Source organism: Oncorhynchus kisutch, linkage group LG11, assembly GCF_002021735.2.
Source record: "Oncorhynchus kisutch isolate 150728-3 linkage group LG11, Okis_V2, whole genome shotgun sequence".
NCBI lineage: Eukaryota > Metazoa > Chordata > Actinopteri > Salmoniformes > Salmonidae > Oncorhynchus > Oncorhynchus kisutch.
Genome location: NC_034184.2, coordinates 76,118,744 through 76,139,599, shown reverse-complemented (window position 1 = coordinate 76,139,599; position 20,856 = coordinate 76,118,744). Strand labels below are relative to the sequence as shown.

The 20,856-nt window shown below is 44.1% G+C and overlaps 1 protein-coding gene across 1 annotated transcript in view; it reads right to left on the bottom strand.

The window, feature by feature from the left end:
- LOC109899216 (MLLT10 histone lysine methyltransferase DOT1L cofactor) overlaps positions 1-20,856 on the bottom strand; it is an 83,881-nt gene that overhangs the window by 45,316 nt on the left and 17,709 nt on the right. The window contains 3 exon segments of the mRNA XM_031835062.1: positions 5,390-5,483; positions 5,696-5,799; positions 5,890-5,999. Of these exon segments, the coding sequence (XP_031690922.1) occupies positions 5,390-5,483; positions 5,696-5,799; positions 5,890-5,999 (308 nt within the window).

Below are 20,856 nucleotides of genomic sequence, written 5' to 3'. Positions count from 1 at the left end.
CTCTGATGTCATAATGAAAAAAAGGATGCATGGCCAATGACTGTGGTCCTGTTCATACACCTGGACTCATCTGTGTAAGCAGGAAACCACCCCACTGTGTACAAGGCTGTAATATTACTGTGTCTACCTTTCACCGTGCACCCTTCACTGATTTACATCTAGTAATAAAAGAGGGATCTTATAGGGTCAGATAGGTGAAAGCTTGGGTTCCACTACATAGATTACACCTACCCTGTCATGTTAGATCAATGGTAACTCTAAGGGAGGAGGGAAGCATGTGTAAGGCGCTCTATCTCACACAGTGGTGGCGTAGTTGGTGGGGTAACGCTGACTGGTTTATAAAGTGTTGGTTAGAGATCAAGATCCTTGGTGCCTGACAACAATTCAAAGGACATGACCTCACTCATGCCAAGTAACTTAGCTCAGGCATTTCTATCCTTAGCTGTCTCTAATTCTTTGCTGTGTGTTGTTCCCTCTGTCTACAGTGTCTGTGGGTATGTATATATGTATATATATATATATATATCTATTCAGAGAGGGCGAATGGTTGCTGTGTCCGTCACAGTCACGTAGAGATATGTTGGGTGTTTCTTACCTTGTGGTCTCGTTGGTCAGAGGGTTTATCCCAGCACTGAGCCCTATAACCTCCCGCCATGCTCGCCCACTTTATCCCAGCACTGAGCCCTATAACCTCCCGCCATGCTCGCCCACTTTATCCCAGCACTGAGCCCTATAACCTCCCGCCATGCTCGCCCACTTTATCCCAGCACTGAGCCCTATAACCTCCCGCCGTGCTCGCCCTCCCGCCGTGCTCGCCCTCCCGCCGTGCTCGCCCTCCCGCCGTGCTCGCCCTCCCGCCGTGCTCGCCCACTTAAAGGTATAGAGGAACCACACGTTACTAACGTAGACCCGTGCTAAATATAGACCACATAAATAAATCTAAATACAAAAATAAATGAATAACTAAAAAGGGTAGAGGAACAGAAGACCTAAGATAAATAAAGACCACATAAATAAAGCTAAATATAGGCTTGACTTATGAATAAATTAACTAAAAAGGTAGAGGACCAGGTAACAAAACCATTCTTGGGGCCCCCCAAAAGGATAGGGCAGCACTGACTACATGATGGATGGATACAGAGACCCACGAGCCCCTCACCATGCATTCATATTTCTGTTGCTCCCATCCTCATCAAGATCAGCCATTCCTGCTCTAGGGCCACGACAGTCGTGGCATTTTAAAATGCCGGTTATTGACCGCGGTCACCGTAACAACCAGTAGAACATCAAATCAAATGTACTTGCATTTTCTCCTCCTCTGCTCCTGTCTGTGTTTCCTGCCATAGAAATGAAGTGAAGAAAACGGGCCCATTCAACTCAGTGATGGCAGTCATTGTTTCTTCATCTCAAACAGCAAGTAACAAGGTCTGTGTTTACAAACTTCTAGAAAGATAATTGTTCCTCAATGTAGCCCATTTGAAAAATCTTTCAAGCTCTCTCCCTTTCGATGACCACTCAGCGTGAAAGGGAGAAAAATGTCTCTGATCCGATGGAACGTCATAAAATAGGCCTACTGGATTACTTCTTATCCCTTGCGCAAATAGCCTAAAGCTGTGTCTGCCCGGAGCTCACTGGAGCTGGAAACTGAGGGTCCAGAATATGTTATACAATGTCGCAAGTTTGTTAGCACCAGCTTCAGACTGGACCAAGTTTATATAATGTTTCAAGTTGGGCCATGCTAGCCAATGTGATTTATTTTTATCAGGATATTTTCTACCCGCAGGCTGCATTGTTTTTATTTGTTGGCTATTTTTTTACATAGTTGGCAAGAGAAGTTACTTTTACATTTGTATCATTTTGATTTAGATAGAATTTTGTATTAATCAGATGACAATGATTTTGAGCTACGAAGGCTTTATTATAAAATAAATTAAACTGTTCCACAAAAATGTGCATATGAAAATCATAACTGGCACGGCGGATCGGTAAAAATTGAACGATAAATTGGCACTCCAAATGGAAAAGGTTGCTGACCCCAGGCATAGCCTATTACTGGCAACTCGGGAGCATAATGGCACAATTTGCGAAGGCCAGAAGCAGCAGGAGGAGGTGGTTTGGGAAGAGGGTTTTTTCTCTGGCTCCCTCTTGAGTCATTCGTGTGTCTTAAATATTTAATCACAGTGTGCTTAAAGCATCAGATAAGCTCAGTAGCCTACATATAGTAAAACAAATATTAACGCATAGGGTGTGTCTATATATGGAAAAACTCACGTTTTAACATTTCGACCAGCCGATTGGTCGAAAGAACAGACGACTCTTGGTCGACCAAGATGTTTTGGGGGTCTGGGACAGCACTACATTGCATGAGCCATATGATATCAGTTAACATACATTGAATGAACATTCTACAATACCATGGAAATGAATGCATCACAATACCAGGCAGCCATTGGGAGTGTTTACCAGTCAAATTGCCAGGGTTAGAGGTTCCAGCCCCGTTCTATTCATATAGAACGTGTGCTGCTGCAGGGGGGGTTGCCTAGACAAACCAAGACTCATTCGCTGCAACACCTTGCTTGTTTCAGCACGTTGTTAAGACCCAGACAGACCCAGCCGTCCTGTCTTCAGTCAGTTGTTAGTCCCCCCCCCCCCCCCACAAAAAACAAAACAATTTTGTTACGGTTATTTCATTTGCTCTTCATGACGGTGTTCATCCATAATAAGGTAACTGTGCCAGCCCTAAAATGTACACACACACTGAAAGGACCCTTCCCCTCCTCTACACCTCCAGGCACAATATACCAACCACAGACTATTTACCACCAAACTATTGAAGGAAAACAAACGCTGAGCCCTTTCTTGTCTACTGTAAGAGAACATCATTATCTATGACCCCATTGACCACAAAGAGGATTATTCATGTAAAAACATCACAATGTCACGACAAGACCTGTAAATGTCACATGTTCCGAGCGTGACATTCATCAACCCATGTGGCGTCTTATGAAATCCATTCTGCTGCCAACATTGGCTTGTCTGTCATTGATTCCTTCTCATGTGTTTCTCTTCTCCTCTATTCTGTACCAGACTAATTATATCAGACCCCACCATACAAAGCCATTACATAGGATCAATAGAACTATAAGCATTTGTTAACATCATAAAATGTCATCACTGTGTGTGTGTGTGTGTGTGTGTGTGTGTGTGCACGCGCGCAAAGGACACTAAATAATGTAAAGCCATTGCTTTATCTAATGCTACCCACCCCCATTTAAACCCCAATGCTTCAGTCAGAATCCTACCCCCACTTTGTGTGTGTGTGTGTATTTTTCCCCTTGATGGATGGTAGGGGTGGAGCACAAAATCTGTGACACAGCCGGGGCTCTCGCTCCAAAGAGCTCTGAGAGGGAGAGAAGAGAGGGAAAGAGAGAGCGAGTGTATGGGTGTGTGAGTGAAAGCATTTATTGTGTGTCTGTGTGGAGTGGTGTGTACAAATGTGAATTGGTAAGCATCTCTTTACCCACTTGTAACCCTAACCCCAGTACCCCTCACCCTCCACCCCTTCCACTCTCCCAGCCCCAGACAGCCAGAGAGGAAGCCCTGTGGACTGGGGCTGTCGTCCGGTGCAGAGGTCCAGTGTCAGAGTGGAGCTCCAGACCCTAGAGACCTCGCTCTGCCGCTGTAACCCAAACCGCTGCACCCGGCCTGGGCTTAGCATACAGGGGGCAGGGGGGTAGAAGGGTGAAGGGGACAAAGGGCCTGGGAGGCACTGCTGATTTGTCAATGAGATTAGATGGGGTTGATGGAGGGGGAGAGGGACGGGGGTGGGGGAAGAGAAGGCTGGAGAGGGGGAAGGAGAGAAGCTTGGGTGGAGGGAGGAAGGGAGGGAGAAGGGAGGGAGGGAGGGAGGGAGGGAGGGAGGGAGGGAGGGAGGGAGGGAGGGAGGGAGGGAGGGAGGGAGGGAGGGAGGGAGGGAGGGAGGGAGGGAGGGAGGGAGGGAGGGAGGGAGAAGGGAGGGAGGGAGGGAGGGAGGGAGAAGGGAGGGAGGGATGGAGGGAGAAGGGAAGGAGAAGGGAAGGGAGGGAAGGGAGGGAGGGAGGGAGGGAGGGAGGGAGGGAGGGAGGGAGGGAGGGAGGGAGGGAGGGAGGGAGGGAGGGAGGGAGGGAGGGAGGGAGGGAGGGAGGGAGGGAGGGAGGGAGGGAGGGAGGGAGGGAGGGAGGGAGGGGAAGGAGAGGAAGGAGGGAGAGAGGGAGGAAGAGAGTGAGAAGGGAAAGAGGGAGGGAGGGAGGGAGGGAGGGAGGGAGGGAGGGAGGGAGGGAGGGAGGGAGGGAGAAGGGAGGGAGGGAGGGAGGGATGGAGGGAGAAGGGAAGGAGGGAGGGAGAAGGGAGGGAGAAGGGAAGGGAGGGAGGGAGGGAGGGAGGGAGGGAGGGAGGGAGGGAGGGAGGGAGGGAGGGGAAGGAGAGGAAGGAGGGAGAGAGGGAGGAAGAGAGTGAGAAGGGAAAGAGGGAGGGAGGGAGGGAGGGAGGGAGGGAGGGAGGGAGGGAGGGAGAAGGGAAAGAGGGAGGGAGGGAGGAAGAGAGTGAGAAGGGAAAGAGGGAGGGAGGGAGGAAGAGAGTGAGAAGGGAAAGAGGGAGGGAGGGAGGGAAAGAGGGAGGGAGGGAGGGAGGAAGAGAGTGAGAAGGGAGGGGAGAAGGGAGGGAGGGAGGGAGGGGAGAAGGGAGGGAGGGAGGGAGGGAAGAAGGGAGGGAGGGAAGAAGGGAGGGAGGGAGGGAAGAAGGGAGGGAGGGAGGGAAGAAGGGAGGGAGGGAGGGAGGGAGGGAGGGAGGGAGGGAGGGAGGGAGGGAGGGAGGGAGGGAGGAAGAGAGCGAGAAGGGAAGGAGGGAGGGAGGGAGGAAGAGAGCGAGAAGGAAAGGAGGGAGGAAGAGAGCGAGAAGGAAAGGAGGGAGGAAGAGAGCGAGAAGGGAAGGAGGGAGGAAGATAAAAATTAAAGAGTGAGAGAGGAGCTAGAGGGGGTGGAGATTAACGGATGGCTCCACTTTCAGCAGTTGTAATTGGCAGAGGAGAGAGTGCCAAGTCATTCAAGAAATGAGAGGTGTGTGTGTGTGTGTGTGTGTGTGTGTGTGTGTGTGTGTGTGTGTGTGTGTGTGTGTGTGTGTGTGTGTGTGTGTGTGTGTGTGTGTGTGTGCGCGTGTGTGTATTGGGGAAGTGTGAGCCTTCACGAAGCTCAGACAGAGGGAAGCAAGAATGTGAGAGGTCTATTCAAACAAAACTAGATCCCAGGTTTCTGAGGTGAGAGGCATTCCTCCCCAGCACAGTAAGACAGTTGGGAAAAATAGTAGAGAAAGAAAGGGAGAAAAAGAGAAAGAAAGAGGGAGAAAGAGATCTTACCAGTTTGCTGTAATGGTACTTGCAGTAGCCGCAGTATTTGACGTTGTCTGCGTCCGACCCCTGCTCCTCACACAACAACCCAGCAAACTGGGCACTGAGGAGAGAGAGGAAGTGTCAAGAGAGAGAAGGGGACAGAGATATGTGTCAAAAAATGGAGAGACTAAAGACAGAGAGATGTATTTACTATGTTAACAGATGGACAGTGATGTATTTTTTGCTGTGTTAATAAAGTTTTAGATATTTTAATGTGGCTCACAATGTGAACGTGTTAATAAAGCTATAGGTATTTGAAAGGGGCTCGCTCACCATGTGACGTGGAAGGCTTGTCGGCAGCCATGTTTGTTGCAGGTCATGCAGGCTCCGGTGGCAGCTTTACTCTCTCTGCCCTGGTCTTCACAGATATAACACGTCTACACACACGCATGAGAAAACACATCCAGTCACACACTCAGAAATGTAGGGACAGAGTGAAGTGTGTGTGTGTGTGTGTGTGTGTGTACCTTGTTGTAGCGATCGTGGGGGACAGACTGCAGTACGATGGGTTCCATGGTGGAGACGTTAGCAAACTCCACTTCAGGAATGTAAAGGGCACACACCACATGGGCCCAACCTACACACACACACACACACACACACACACACAGTAAACCTCAGGACACACATAACTTATTCAAAACACCCACCACTTGGGCCCAAAGGGCAGCTATACACAAAATCCCCTTCAATTTCAATCCATGTGTGGAGCGGCGTAACTAGAGCAGGAAAGAGCCAGTTGAATGAGAGGTCAGATAGTGGTGAATCCTTCCTCCCTCTGTTCCCTCTAGTCCAGGAACAACAACATGCTTCAACTTACAGTTGAACCCCTGACCTGCCTTTGACCTCCCCAGGGGACAAGGGGGAGGAGGATAGGGGGGGGGGGGTGTCAGGGTGATGTTGTTGTTTTGAAGTCCTTCCAAGAATTTGGCAGAGGACAATAAAACAGGGCCATAAAACACCCCAGAGCCCCCCCCCCCCCATAGACACATGCATGCACACAGACTCACTGGGGTTTCCGTTATGAAAATGTGGCGCTGGACATTTGACCGGCAGAATTTGAATTTACCGGACCCACATGCATTGGGTGCGTAACCTGATTAGAGCGTCCACCCACGGTGCTCAGAATAACATGAATAACATTCTGATTATGGCAATTCATATTAACAGAACATAGAAGTGGAGGATTCAATGAGGTGTGTCTGTTAGGATAACAGTTCACATTCACTTTTCCTCAACAAGACCAGTAAAGAACAGTAGAATCACTAGCCTATGGATAAACGGCGTGTGAGTTTCAAATTTGGGGAAGCATCCCCCCCTCCCAAAAAAGCACTCCATACATCAACGCATTTGTAGACTTACGCAAGACAGCCTACTATTCGTAATGTGGATTGGATAGTTATAATTTAGGCTAATAATATAACTCAATCACTGATTGCAAAAAAAGACAATTGAATGAATGTCTGAGCGCATGTAGTGTAGAGGACACGGCAGGTAGCCTAGCGGTGGGCCAGTAACCGAAAGGTCGCTGGTTCGAATACCCAAGCCGACAAGGTGAAAAATCAGTCAATGTGCCTGCCCTGGAGCAAGGCACTTACCACTAATTTGTTCCAGAGGTGCCATACTACTATGGCCGACCATGTAAAACAACACATCTCACTGCACCTATCCAGTGTATGTGACAATAAATCTGATTTTAAATTAGTATTTTTATGAGATATGTTTCTTATTTCTTTGAAAATTATGAAAAAACCATTTCATTCTACTACACTTTACAGTGCCTTCGGAAATAATTCAGATCCCTTCAATATTTCCACATTTTGTTACTTTCGAGTCTTTTTCTAAAATGGATTAAAATATTTTTTTTTCTCTCATCAATCTTCACACAATACCCCTTAATGACAAAGCAAAAATGGGTTTCTATAAATTTTTGCAAATGTGTTAAAAATAAATCCGTAAATATCACATTTACCATAAGTATTCAGTACTTTGTTGAAGCACCTTTGGTAGTGATTACAGCCTCAAGTCTTTTTGGGTATGACGCTACAAGCTTGACACATCTGTATTTGGGGAGTTTCTCCCATTCTTCTCTGCAGACCCTCTCAAGCTCTGTCAGGTTGGATGAGGAGCGTTGCTGCACAGCTATTTTCAGGTCTCTCCAGAGATGTTCAATCGGGTTCAAGTCCAGGCTCTGGCTGGGCCACTCAAGGACATTCAGAGACTTTGTCAAGAAAACACTCCTGAGTTGTCTTGGCTGTGTGCTTAGGGTCTTTGTCCTGTTGGAAGGTGAACCTTCGCCCCCAGTCTGAAATCCCGATCGCTCTAAAGGTTTCCATCAAGGATCTCTGTACTTTGCTGCGTTCATCTTTTCCTGGATCCTGACTAGTCTCCCAGTCCCTACCACTGAAAAACATGCCCAAAGCATGAGGCTGCCACCACCATGCTTCACCATAGGGATGTTGCCAGGTTTCTTTCAAACATGACACTTGGCATTAAGGGCAAAGAGTACAATCTTGGTTTCATCAGACAAGATCATCTTGTTTCTCATGGTCTGAGAGTCTTTAGGTGCCTTTTGGCAAACTCCAAGGAGGCTGTCATGTGCCTTTTACTGAGGATCGGCTTCCGTCTGGTCACTCTAACATAAAGGCCTGACAGGTGGAGTGCTGCAGAGATGGTTCTCTCATCTCCACAGAGGAACTCTGGAGTTCTGTCAAAGTGACAATTGGGTTCTTTGGTCACCTCCCTGACCAAGGTCCTTCTCCCTATTTGCTCAGTTTGGCTGGGTGGCCAGCTCTATGTTCAAAACTACTTCCATTTAAGAATGATGAAGGCCACTGTGTTCTTAGGGACCTTCAATGCTGCAGACATTTTTTGTTACCCTTCCCTAGATCTGTGCCTTGACACAATCCTGCCTCGGAGTTCTACGGACAATTCCTTCGACCTCATGTCTTAGTTTTTGCCCTGACATGCAGTCAACTGTGGGACCTTAAATAGAGTGGTGTGTGCCTTTCCAAATCAATCAATCAATTGATTATACCACAGGTGTACTCCAATCAAGTTGTAGAAACATCTCAAGGATGAACACTGGAAACAGGATGCACCTGAGCTCAATTTCGAGTCTCATAGCAAAGGGTCTGGATACTTATGTAAATAAGGTATTTATGTTTTCAAAATGTTAATAAATATGTAAACATTTCTACAAAACTGTTTTTGCTCTGTTACGATGGGCTATTCTGTGTAGATCAGTGGTTCCCAAACCTTTTATATTCCCGTACCCCTTCAAACATTCAACCTCTAGCTGCGTACCCCCTCTAGCACCAGGGTCAGCCCACTCTCAAATGTTGTTTTTTGACATCATTGTAAGCCTGCCACCAACACACTATACAATACATTAATTACACATAAGAATGAGTTTTTGTCACAACCCGGTTCGTGGGAAGTGACAAAGAGCTCTTATCGGACCAGGGCACAAATAATACTAATTAATAATCTTGCTCTTTATTTAACCATCTTACATATAAAACCTTATTTATTCATTGAAAATTGTGAATAACTCACCACAGGTTAATGAGAAGGTGTGCTTGAAAGAATGCACATAACTCTGCAATGTTGGGTTGTATTGGGAGAGAGTCTTAGTCTTAAATCATTTTCCACACACAGTCTGTGCCCGAGGACCCACTCTCACATAGGTATGTGGTTGCAAAGGGCATCAGTGTTTTAAGAGCGTGATTTGCCAAGGCATGATACTCTGAGCGCCGCCCAATCCAGAAATCTGGCAGTGGCTTCCGATTCAATTCCAATTTCACAGAACTGCATGTTGCAATTTTGAGGCTGTCTTGTTCAGATATCGGGATAACGAATCCAGCTGTTCGTGTCATCCATTTCAGAAAGTAACTGCGTAATTGAACACCCAACTCACTCAGGTGCTTCGCTATATCACATTTGACATTGTCCATAAGCTTGAGTTCATTTGCACAATTTTTTTTTTTACAATGATGGAAAGACCTGTGTGTTATCCAACTTCTTAAATCACAGCCTCAATTTTGTCCCGCACATTGAATATAGTTGCGGAGAGTGCCTGTAATCCTACATTCAGATCATTCAGGCGAGAAAAAACATCACCCAGATAGGCCAGTCGTGTGAGAAACTCATCTGACCGCTTGCATGATGACAAGTGAAAATGATGGTCAGTAAAGAAAACCTTAAGCTCGTCTCTCAACTCAAAAAAAACATGTCAATACTTTGCCTCTTGATAACCAGCACACTTCTGTATGTTGTAAAAGCGTTACATGGTCACTGCCCATATCATTGCATAGCGCAGAAAATACACAAGAGTTCAGGGAACTTGCTTAACAATGTGAACCCTTTTCACTGTAGTGTCCAAAACGTATTTCAAGCTGTCAGGCATTCCCTTGGCAGCAAGAGCCTCTTGGTGGATGCTGCAGTGTACCCAAGTGGCGTCGTGAGCAACTGCTTGCACACGTGTTACCACTCCACTATGTCTCGCTGTCATGGCTTTTGCTCCATCAGTACAGATACCAACATGAGCAGCAGCTGCGTTTGGCTACATACGGACCTTTAGTGGAATTTACGCGAGAGAGTAACGGTTAATGTGATTGGATGTTAATTATTTAACTAGCCTACCTGTATTTGACAATGTGTTGTTATATCGCTGAACACTTGATTGTTTAATTTTATTTTTGGCATCGAAACGAGGCTACTCAGGCGAGAAAACAAACTCACCCAAATGTATAGCCCCCGTTGGTAAATATAAATGGACTGTTTGAAAATGTGAAGGAGAAAAAAGTTACAAATAATAAATATATATTTTAATATGAATCACATTTTTATTTGGCGTACCCCTGACGGCATTGCACGTACCATTTTTATTTGGCGTACCCCTGACGGCATTGCACGTACCATTTTTATTTGGCGTACCCCTGACGGCATTGCACGTACCATTTTTATTTGGCGTACCCCTGACGGCATTGCACGTACCATTTTTATTTGGCGTACCCCTGACGGCATTGCACGTACCATTTTTATTTGGCGTACCCCTGACGGCATTGCACGTACCATTTTTATTTGGCGTACCCCTGACGGCATTGCACGTACCATTTTTATTTGGCGTACCCCTGACGGCATTGCACGTACCATTGGGGGCAAAACCTGGTGTAGATTGATGAGAAAGGAAAAAATGAAATAATCCATTTTAGAATAAGGCTGTAACGTAACAAAATGTAGAAAAAGTCAAGGGGTATGAATAATTCCCGAATGTTCTGTATATGACCGAAGACATGAGCAGAATCTTTTTTAACAACAAATGGCAGGGTAGCCTACTCTGCTGACACGGACAAAAGATCAATAAATCAACGTTGTCCATGTAATAGGCCTATGAGAAGGGGAGACACAAACAGACTATGATGTCCATCTAAACTGGAGGAGGCCTCCCGAGAGGCGCACCGGTTGCATTTTGACTTCTCACTGACAGCTGCAACTCAACAACAATCTATTTTAGGGATGAACGATATAAATCGGTGAACATATCGGAATCGGACGATATTAGCTAAAAATGCCAACATCGGTATCGGCCCAATGTCTAGTTAAAAACTGATGTCAAAGCTACCATGCATACCTATATGTTTTTTTAAACCTTTATTTAATTGGGCAAGTCAGTTAAGAACAAATCCTTATTTACAATGACAGCCTAGGAACAGTGGGTTAACTGCCTTGTTCAGGGGCAGAACGACAGAGTTTTACCTTGTCAGCTCGGGGATTCGATCTAGCAACCTATATAACGAAGGTACATGACGTAATAACGCCACGTAAAATGTTGCGCTACACTTGCAACACAGCATCCCTAACCTAGCCCACAATTTCTGCTGTGTGGATCGAGCAGTCAACAAGTCGAGCAGTCATTTGAAAGAGTAACAAAATTTCAGCGAGACAACTCAAAGGCAAAAACCATTAAAGCCAATGGTGACATTGCCCTTGACAATCAACCGTTCTGTCGTGGGCGAAGTTGGCTTTCGCCGACTGGTCGAGCACCGGTACACACTACCAAGTGTGCAATGTTTCAGATGTTGCCCTACCGGAGTTACACATTGAGTGATCATGTAATCAATGTGTAATAACGTGAAAAATGTATGAATGCGTTAAATTATTATGTGACGGACGTGCAGTCATATTCAGACCCTGGTTGGTCAACAAGGTTATTTGACACATCAAATAGTGTTATTTGATGTGGATCTTTATTGGCACACAAAGACCCAAACGGCGTTCCATAGAAATCCTGGTTGAGAACGGAACTACTGAAGAAATTAACAGAACAACACAGCAAGTAAGTGAAAGAGATTTTTGATTATGTTTTACTGGTAATGGGGACATACGTAAATGATTATGTTTTACTGGTAATGGGGACATACGTAAATGCCAACAAAAATTTGTTGGGGGTCAGTGTGATGTCTGTGTAACCTTTATTTAACTAGGCAAGTTAGTTAAGAATTTTTATTTTATTTACAATGACAGCCTACCCCGGCCAAAGCTGGGCCAATTGTGTGCCGTCCTATGGGACTACCAATCACGGCCAGATGTGGCTGGATCCGAACCAGGGACTGTAGCGACGCCTCTTGCACTGAGATGCAGTGCCTTAGACCACTGTGTCCGTGTGTGTGTTCACTATTTAACTGTACTAGAATGCTTAAAAGGCCGCTAATATGTTAAATCATCTGTATCTTTTTTTTCCATCAAGGAAAATATCTGTATCTTTTTTTCGGTAAGAAAATTATTGCATATCGGTGCATCACTAATCTATTTAGTTTTTTCCTTTTCCATCTGACTGTAGGCAACGCAATTTAAAACAATCCACACATTTTTATTTTGTAGGCTAGGGGAAGCTAATGATCCTCTGTGGCCAAATCATGCTTTCGTAGCCTATTCTGCATGATTTGATTCATTTCTGTATTAACAGGAGTAGACTAATTAGGCTAAATAATTTGGCCAATTTAATTCAATTGACTTAGGGAAAGCTTAGCTTCCCCTAGCCTTATGGACACGCCACCTATGAGCCTATGTCAATCTACTATCCCACATGGTAGAACATTTTACCTATTCTATTGGTCAGTTTGGAGAGAGAGAAATAGTCCAACGACTCTGGGACAGTTGTGGGGTGATAGATCCTAAATTCAAAATCAAATTTATCCAACCAGTATGAGCTAAGCTACATAAAAAAAAAACGTTTAAACACGAGAACATGTTGCTTAAAATGTTTATAAAACATTATTCCTCAACATTATTAGAGCAGCGTTGCACAAAAGGCTGTTGGTTATGAGCGAATGTGTATTTGGCAACTGGAAAAAGAAAGAAAGTTGACAACCAATAGAACATGAGAGAAACAGGCTACTGGTTTCAATGGCATATGGAAGTCTTTATTTAAAACATATTGCCTCCATGGATGTTGCCCAGGCTACTTAGAAGCAAGGTAAAACATATTGCCTCCATGGATGTTGCCCAGGCTACTTAGAAGCAAGGTAAAACATATTGCCTCCATGGATGTTGCCCAGGCTACTTAGAAGCAAGGTAAAACATATTGCCTCCATGGATGTTGCCCAGGCTATTTTGAAGCAAGGTAAAACATGCTTCACTATATGTAGTAAAACATTCAGGTTTCAAACAAAGTAGCTTTATGTTTTCAAAATGAATATGGCCTCCAGCTCATTGCAAAGTGGTATGTGACGCGCTGATGAAGCCTGCCTTCCGTTGCCAATGCATTTGAATGGCGAATTGGAAGTGCGTTTCAATTACCAGTTGAGAAATATGAACAGAAGCTCTTTTTAAATCGTGGCCCAAGCATTGTTTGTTGTTGTTGTTTTTTTACACATGATTGCATTTAGAAATGTTGCGTAATGATTGGACTTATAAAAGCTCTGTCTGATAAGGGCTCTGTATCTGTATGCTGTGAGCGTGTGTTTAAATTGAGATGCGTTTGTAACTGGCCTACATTCAATAGGCCATGCTGTGAAAGGAATTAAAAATGAAAAGCTGAAATGTCTTGAGTATTCAACACATTTATTATGGAAAGCCTACATAAGTTCAGGAGTAAACATTTGCTTAACAAGTCACATAATAAATTGCATGGACTCACTGTGTGCAAAAAAGGGACCTTACAGATTAGAAATACCTGTAAGGTCCCTCGGTCGAGCAGTGAATTTCAAACACAGATTCAACCACAAAGACCAAAAGAAGGGCTCCTATTGGTAGATGAGTGGGAAAAAAAGAAGCAGACATTGAATATCCCTTTGAGCATGGTGTAGTTATTAATTACACTTTGGATGGTGTATCAATACACCCAGTCACTATAAAGATACAGACGTCCTTCATAACTCAGTTGCCTGAGAGGAAGGAAACCCCTCAGGGATTTCACCATCAGGCCAATGGTGACTTTAAAACAGTTTGAGTTTAATGGCTGTGGTAGGGAGAAAACTGAGGATGGATCAACAACACTGTAATCACTCCACAATACTAACCTAATTGAGAGAGACAAAACATGCATCCTGTTTGCAACCAGGCACTTAAGTAATGCTGCAAAAAATGTGACAAAGCAATTCACTTTTGGTCCTGAACACAAAGTTTGGGTCAAATCCAATAGAACACATTACTGAGTACCACTCTCCATATTTTCAAGCATAGTGTTGGCTGCATCTTGTTATGGGTATGCTTGTAATAGTTAAGAACTGGGGCATTTTTCAGGATACAATAAGAAACAGGGGGCTCCCAAGTGGCGCAGCGGTCAGTGGCGCAGCGGCTTGAGGAGTCATTACAGACCCGGGTGTGATCCCAGGCTGTGTCACAACCGGACGTGACCGGGAGTCCCATAAGGTGGCGCACAATTGGCCCAGCGTCGTCCGTGTTAGGGGAGGGTTAGGCCGGGGGGGGGGGGGGGGGGGGCATTGCTTGGCTCATCGCACTCTAGCGACTCCTTTCGATGGGCCGGGCGCCTGCAGGCTGACTTTTGTCGTCAGTTGAACGGTGTTTCCTCCGACACATTGGTGCAGCTGGCTACTGAAGAAACGCAGTTTGGCAGGTCATGTTTCGGAGGACGTATGACTCGACTTTTGCCTCTCCTGAGCCTGTCGGGGAGTTGCAGCGATGAGACAAGATCAAAATTGGGGAGAGAAAGGGGGTAAAATACAGAATTTAAAATGTAAAAATTACAGAATGGAGCTAAGCATAGGCAAAATCCTAGAGGAATACCTGGTTCAGTCGGCTTTCCACCAGACACCGAGATGAATTCACCTTCCAGCAGGACAATAACCTAAAACACAAGGTCAAATCTACACTGGAGTTGCTTACCAAGAAGACGTGAATGTTCCTGAGAGGCTGAGTTCGTTTTGACTTAAATCTACTTCAAAATCTATGGTAAGACCTGAAAATGGTTGCCTAGCAATGATCAACAACCAATTTTGAAAATAATAAATGGGCAAATGTTACACAATCCAGTTGTGGAAAGCTCTTAGAGATTTACCCAGAAAGACTCACAGCTGTAATAGCTGCCAAAGGTGATTGTACAAAGTATTGAATATTTTGAATATTTATGTAAATTACATAATTCATTTTCAATAAACTTAAAAACATTTCTAAAAACTTGTTTCCACATTGTAATTATGGGGTAGTGTGTGTAAATGGGTGAGAAAAAAACTATTCAATCCATTTTGAATTCAGGCTTTAACAAAATGTGGAATAAGTCAAGAGGTATGAATACTTTCTGAAGGCACTGTACATAACGAATATACACAAGCAGCAATTTAATTCCACAAAATTAAGTAACTTAACCCATAGACCATTAAGCAGGACTGGTCAAATGTATTTACATCAACTGGTATTCCCAACAATGAGTAGGCTAAAAAGCATTATGTGGCAATGGGATTTTTTCCCCGGACAATTGGTCGGTGCCAATTTTATTTATTGGCTCAACAAAACAAACATTTTAAAAAACAGCTATTACCAGTAACCGAAAGGTCGCTGGTTCGAATACCCAAGCCGACAAGGTGAAAAATCAGTCAATGTGCCTGCCCTGGAGCAAGGCACTTACCACTAATTTGTTCCAGAGGTGCCATACTACTATGGCCGACCATGTAAAACAACACATCTCACTGCACCTATCCAGTGTATGTGACAATAAATCTGATTTTAAATTAGTATTTTTATGAGATATGTTTCTTATTTCTTTGAAAATTATGAAAAAACCATTTCATTCTACTACACTTTACAGTGCCTTCGGAAATAATTCAGATCCCTTCAATATTTCCACATTTTGTTACTTTCGAGTCTTTTTCTAAAATGGATTAAAATATTTTTTTTTCTCTCATCAATCTTCACACAATACCCCTTAATGACAAAGCAAAAATGGGTTTCTATAAATTTTTGCAAATGTGTTAAAAATAAATCCGTAAATATCACATTTACCATAAGTATTCAGTACTTTGTTGAAGCACCTTTGGTAGTGATTACAGCCTCAAGTCTTTTTGGGTATGACGCTACAAGCTTGACACATCTGTATTTGGGGAGTTTCTCCCATTCTTCTCTGCAGACCCTCTCAAGCTCTGTCAGGTTGGATGAGGAGCGTTGCTGCACAGCTATTTTCAGGTCTCTCCAGAGATGTTCAATCGGGTTCAAGTCCAGGCTCTGGCTGGGCCACTCAAGGACATTCAGAGACTTTGTCAAGAAAACACTCCTGAGTTGTCTTGGCTGTGTGCTTAGGGTCTTTGTCCTGTTGGAAGGTGAACCTTCGCCCCCAGTCTGAAATCCCGATCGCTCTAAAGGTTTCCATCAAGGATCTCTGTACTTTGCTGCGTTCATCTTTTCCTGGATCCTGACTAGTCTCCCAGTCCCTACCACTGAAAAACATGCCCAAAGCATGAGGCTGCCACCACCATGCTTCACCATAGGGATGTTGCCAGGTTTCTTTCAAACATGACACTTGGCATTAAGGGCAAAGAGTACAATCTTGGTTTCATCAGACAAGATCATCTTGTTTCTCATGGTCTGAGAGTCTTTAGGTGCCTTTTGGCAAACTCCAAGGAGGCTGTCATGTGCCTTTTACTGAGGATCGGCTTCCGTCTGGTCACTCTAACATAAAGGCCTGACAGGTGGAGTGCTGCAGAGATGGTTCTCTCATCTCCACAGAGGAACTCTGGAGTTCTGTCAAAGTGACAATTGGGTTCTTTGGTCACCTCCCTGACCAAGGTCCTTCTCCCTATTTGCTCAGTTTGGCTGGGTGGCCAGCTCTATGTTCAAAACTACTTCCATTTAAGAATGATGAAGGCCACTGTGTTCTTAGGGACCTTCAATGCTGCAGACATTTTTTGTTACCCTTCCCTAGATCTGTGCCTTGACACAATCCTGCCTCGGAGTTCTACGGACAATTCCTTCGACCTCATGTCTTAGTTTTTGCCCTGACATGCAGTCAACTGTGGGACCTTAAATAGAGTGGTGTGTGCCTTTCCAAATCAATCAATCAATTGATTATACCACAGGTGTACTCCAATCAAGTTGTAGAAACATCTCAAGGATGAACACTGGAAACAGGATGCACCTGAGCTCAATTTCGAGTCTCATAGCAAAGGGTCTGGATACTTATGTAAATAAGGTATTTATGTTTTCAAAATGTTAATAAATATGTAAACATTTCTACAAAACTGTTTTTGCTCTGTTACGATGGGCTATTCTGTGTAGATCAGTGGTTCCCAAACCTTTTATATTCCCGTACCCCTTCAAACATTCAACCTCTAGCTGCGTACCCCCTCTAGCACCAGGGTCAGCCCACTCTCAAATGTTGTTTTTTGACATCATTGTAATTTGGCCAATTTAATTCAATTGACTTAGGGAAAGCTTAGCTTCCCCTAGCCTTATGGACACGCCACCTATGAGCCTATGTCAATCTACTATCCCACATGGTAGAACATTTTACCTATTCTATTGGTCAGTTTGGAGAGAGAGAAATAGTCCAACGACTCTGGGACAGTTGTGGGGTGATAGATCCTAAATTCAAAATCAAATTTATCCAACCAGTATGAGCTAAGCTACATAAAAAAAAAAACGTTTAAACACGAGAACATGTTGCTTAAAATGTTTATAAAACATTATTCCTCAACATTATTAGAGCAGCGTTGCACAAAAGGCTGTTGGTTATGAGCGAATGTGTATTTGGCAACTGGAAAAAGAAAGAAAGTTGACAACCAATAGAACATGAGAGAAACAGGCTACTGGTTTCAATGGCATATGGAAGTCTTTATTTAAAACATATTGCCTCCATGGATGTTGCCCAGGCTACTTAGAAGCAAGGTAAAACATATTGCCTCCATGGATGTTGCCCAGGCTACTTAGAAGCAAGGTAAAACATATTGCCTCCATGGATGTTGCCCAGGCTACTTAGAAGCAAGGTAAAACATATTGCCTCCATGGATGTTGCCCAGGCTATTTTGAAGCAAGGTAAAACATGCTTCACTATATGTAGTAAAACATTCAGGTTTCAAACAAAGTAGCTTTATGTTTTCAAAATGAATATGGCCTCCAGCTCATTGCAAAGTGGTATGTGACGCGCTGATGAAGCCTGCCTTCCGTTGCCAATGCATTTGAATGGCGAATTGGAAGTGCGTTTCAATTACCAGTTGAGAAATATGAACAGAAGCTCTTTTTAAATCGTGGCCCAAGCATTGTTTGTTGTTGTTGTTTTTTTACACATGATTGCATTTAGAAATGTTGCGTAATGATTGGACTTATAAAAGCTCTGTCTGATAAGGGCTCTGTATCTGTATGCTGTGAGCGTGTGTTTAAATTGAGATGCGTTTGTAACTGGCCTACATTCAATAGGCCATGCTGTGAAAGGAATTAAAAATGAAAAGCTGAAATGTCTTGAGTATTCAACACATTTATTATGGAAAGCCTACATAAGTTCAGGAGTAAACATTTGCTTAACAAGTCACATAATAAATTGCATGGACTCACTGTGTGCAAAAAAGGGACCTTACAGATTAGAAATACCTGTAAGGTCCCTCGGTCGAGCAGTGAATTTCAAACACAGATTCAACCACAAAGACCAAAAGAAGGGCTCCTATTGGTAGATGAGTGGGAAAAAAAGAAGCAGACATTGAATATCCCTTTGAGCATGGTGTAGTTATTAATTACACTTTGGATGGTGTATCAATACACCCAGTCACTATAAAGATACAGACGTCCTTCATAACTCAGTTGCCTGAGAGGAAGGAAACCCCTCAGGGATTTCACCATCAGGCCAATGGTGACTTTAAAACAGTTTGAGTTTAATGGCTGTGGTAGGGAGAAAACTGAGGATGGATCAACAACACTGTAATCACTCCACAATACTAACCTAATTGAGAGAGACAAAACATGCATCCTGTTTGCAACCAGGCACTTAAGTAATGCTGCAAAAAATGTGACAAAGCAATTCACTTTTGGTCCTGAACACAAAGTTTGGGTCAAATCCAATAGAACACATTACTGAGTACCACTCTCCATATTTTCAAGCATAGTGTTGGCTGCATCTTGTTATGGGTATGCTTGTAATAGTTAAGAACTGGGGCATTTTTCAGGATACAATAAGAAACAGGGGGCTCCCAAGTGGCGCAGCGGTCAGTGGCGCAGCGGCTTGAGGAGTCATTACAGACCCGGGTGTGATCCCAGGCTGTGTCACAACCGGACGTGACCGGGAGTCCCATAAGGTGGCGCACAATTGGCCCAGCGTCGTCCGTGTTAGGGGAGGGTTAGGCCGGGGGGGGGGGGGGGGGGGGGGCATTGCTTGGCTCATCGCACTCTAGCGACTCCTTTCGATGGGCCGGGCGCCTGCAGGCTGACTTTTGTCGTCAGTTGAACGGTGTTTCCTCCGACACATTGGTGCAGCTGGCTACTGAAGAAACGCAGTTTGGCAGGTCATGTTTCGGAGGACGTATGACTCGACTTTTGCCTCTCCTGAGCCTGTCGGGGAGTTGCAGCGATGAGACAAGATCAAAATTGGGGAGAGAAAGGGGGTAAAATACAGAATTTAAAATGTAAAAATTACAGAATGGAGCTAAGCATAGGCAAAATCCTAGAGGAATACCTGGTTCAGTCGGCTTTCCACCAGACACCGAGATGAATTCACCTTCCAGCAGGACAATAACCTAAAACACAAGGTCAAATCTACACTGGAGTTGCTTACCAAGAAGACGTGAATGTTCCTGAGAGGCTGAGTTCGTTTTGACTTAAATCTACTTCAAAATCTATGGTAAGACCTGAAAATGGTTGCCTAGCAATGATCAACAACCAATTTTGAAAATAATAAATGGGCAAATGTTACACAATCCAGTTGTGGAAAGCTCTTAGAGATTTACCCAGAAAGACTCACAGCTGTAATAGCTGCCAAAGGTGATTGTACAAAGTATTGAATATTTTGAATATTTATGTAAATTACATAATTCATTTTCAATAAACTTAAAAACATTTCTAAAAACTTGTTTCCACATTGTAATTATGGGGTAGTGTGTGTAAATGGGTGAGAAAAAAACAATTCAATCCATTTTGAATTCAGGCTTTAACAAAATGTGGAATAAGTCAAGAGGTATAAATACTTTCTGAAGGCACTGTACATAACGAATATACACAAGCAGCAATTTAATTCCACAAAATTAAGTAACTTAACCCATAGACCATTAAGCAGGACTGGTCAAATGTATTTACATCAACTGGTATTCCCAACAATGAGTAGGCTAAAAAGCATTATGTGGCAATGGGATTTTTTCCCCGGACAATTGGTCGGTGCCAATTTTATTTATTGGCTCAACAAAACAAACATTTTAAAAAACAGCTATTACCAGTTAACGGAAACCCTGACACACAAAAACACAGTTACAGATTGCTCTCTGTCTCCCTGCGCTGTACCTCATGTGAAGTTTACCACTTGAAACCAAGCCAGACGTTTACCTAACAGATTAATCCCTGTTTACCTTCTGGCACTGCAGGCAGCAGCCTCACCTAAAAAACACCTGGGACTACTACCGCACGAGAGAGAGCTACAAAAGAGCTAGCAGTAAAACAGTGTGTGATGTTTTGATGTCTCCCCACAGGCCAGGTCACAATCCTACAGCTGTGCCTCTCTCCCACACACACCATGTTTACAGTATTCGCTCTGAACTCCTGGTGAACCCAGAGAGGAACCTCCTCAGAGCCCTGTTAACTCCAGCCTGGACCGCCCCCCTCATAAACACACACACACACACACACACACACACGTAGGGCTGCACAATCCATCTAAATTTAATTGAAATTTCGAGGTTGGCATGTGCAATATCCATGTCGCAAAATGCTGCAATTTTTTGAAGCCCTATAGTTTACTCTCATCTCTCTCCAGTCTCCCTCGCTCTCGAATGCGGCTACTTGCT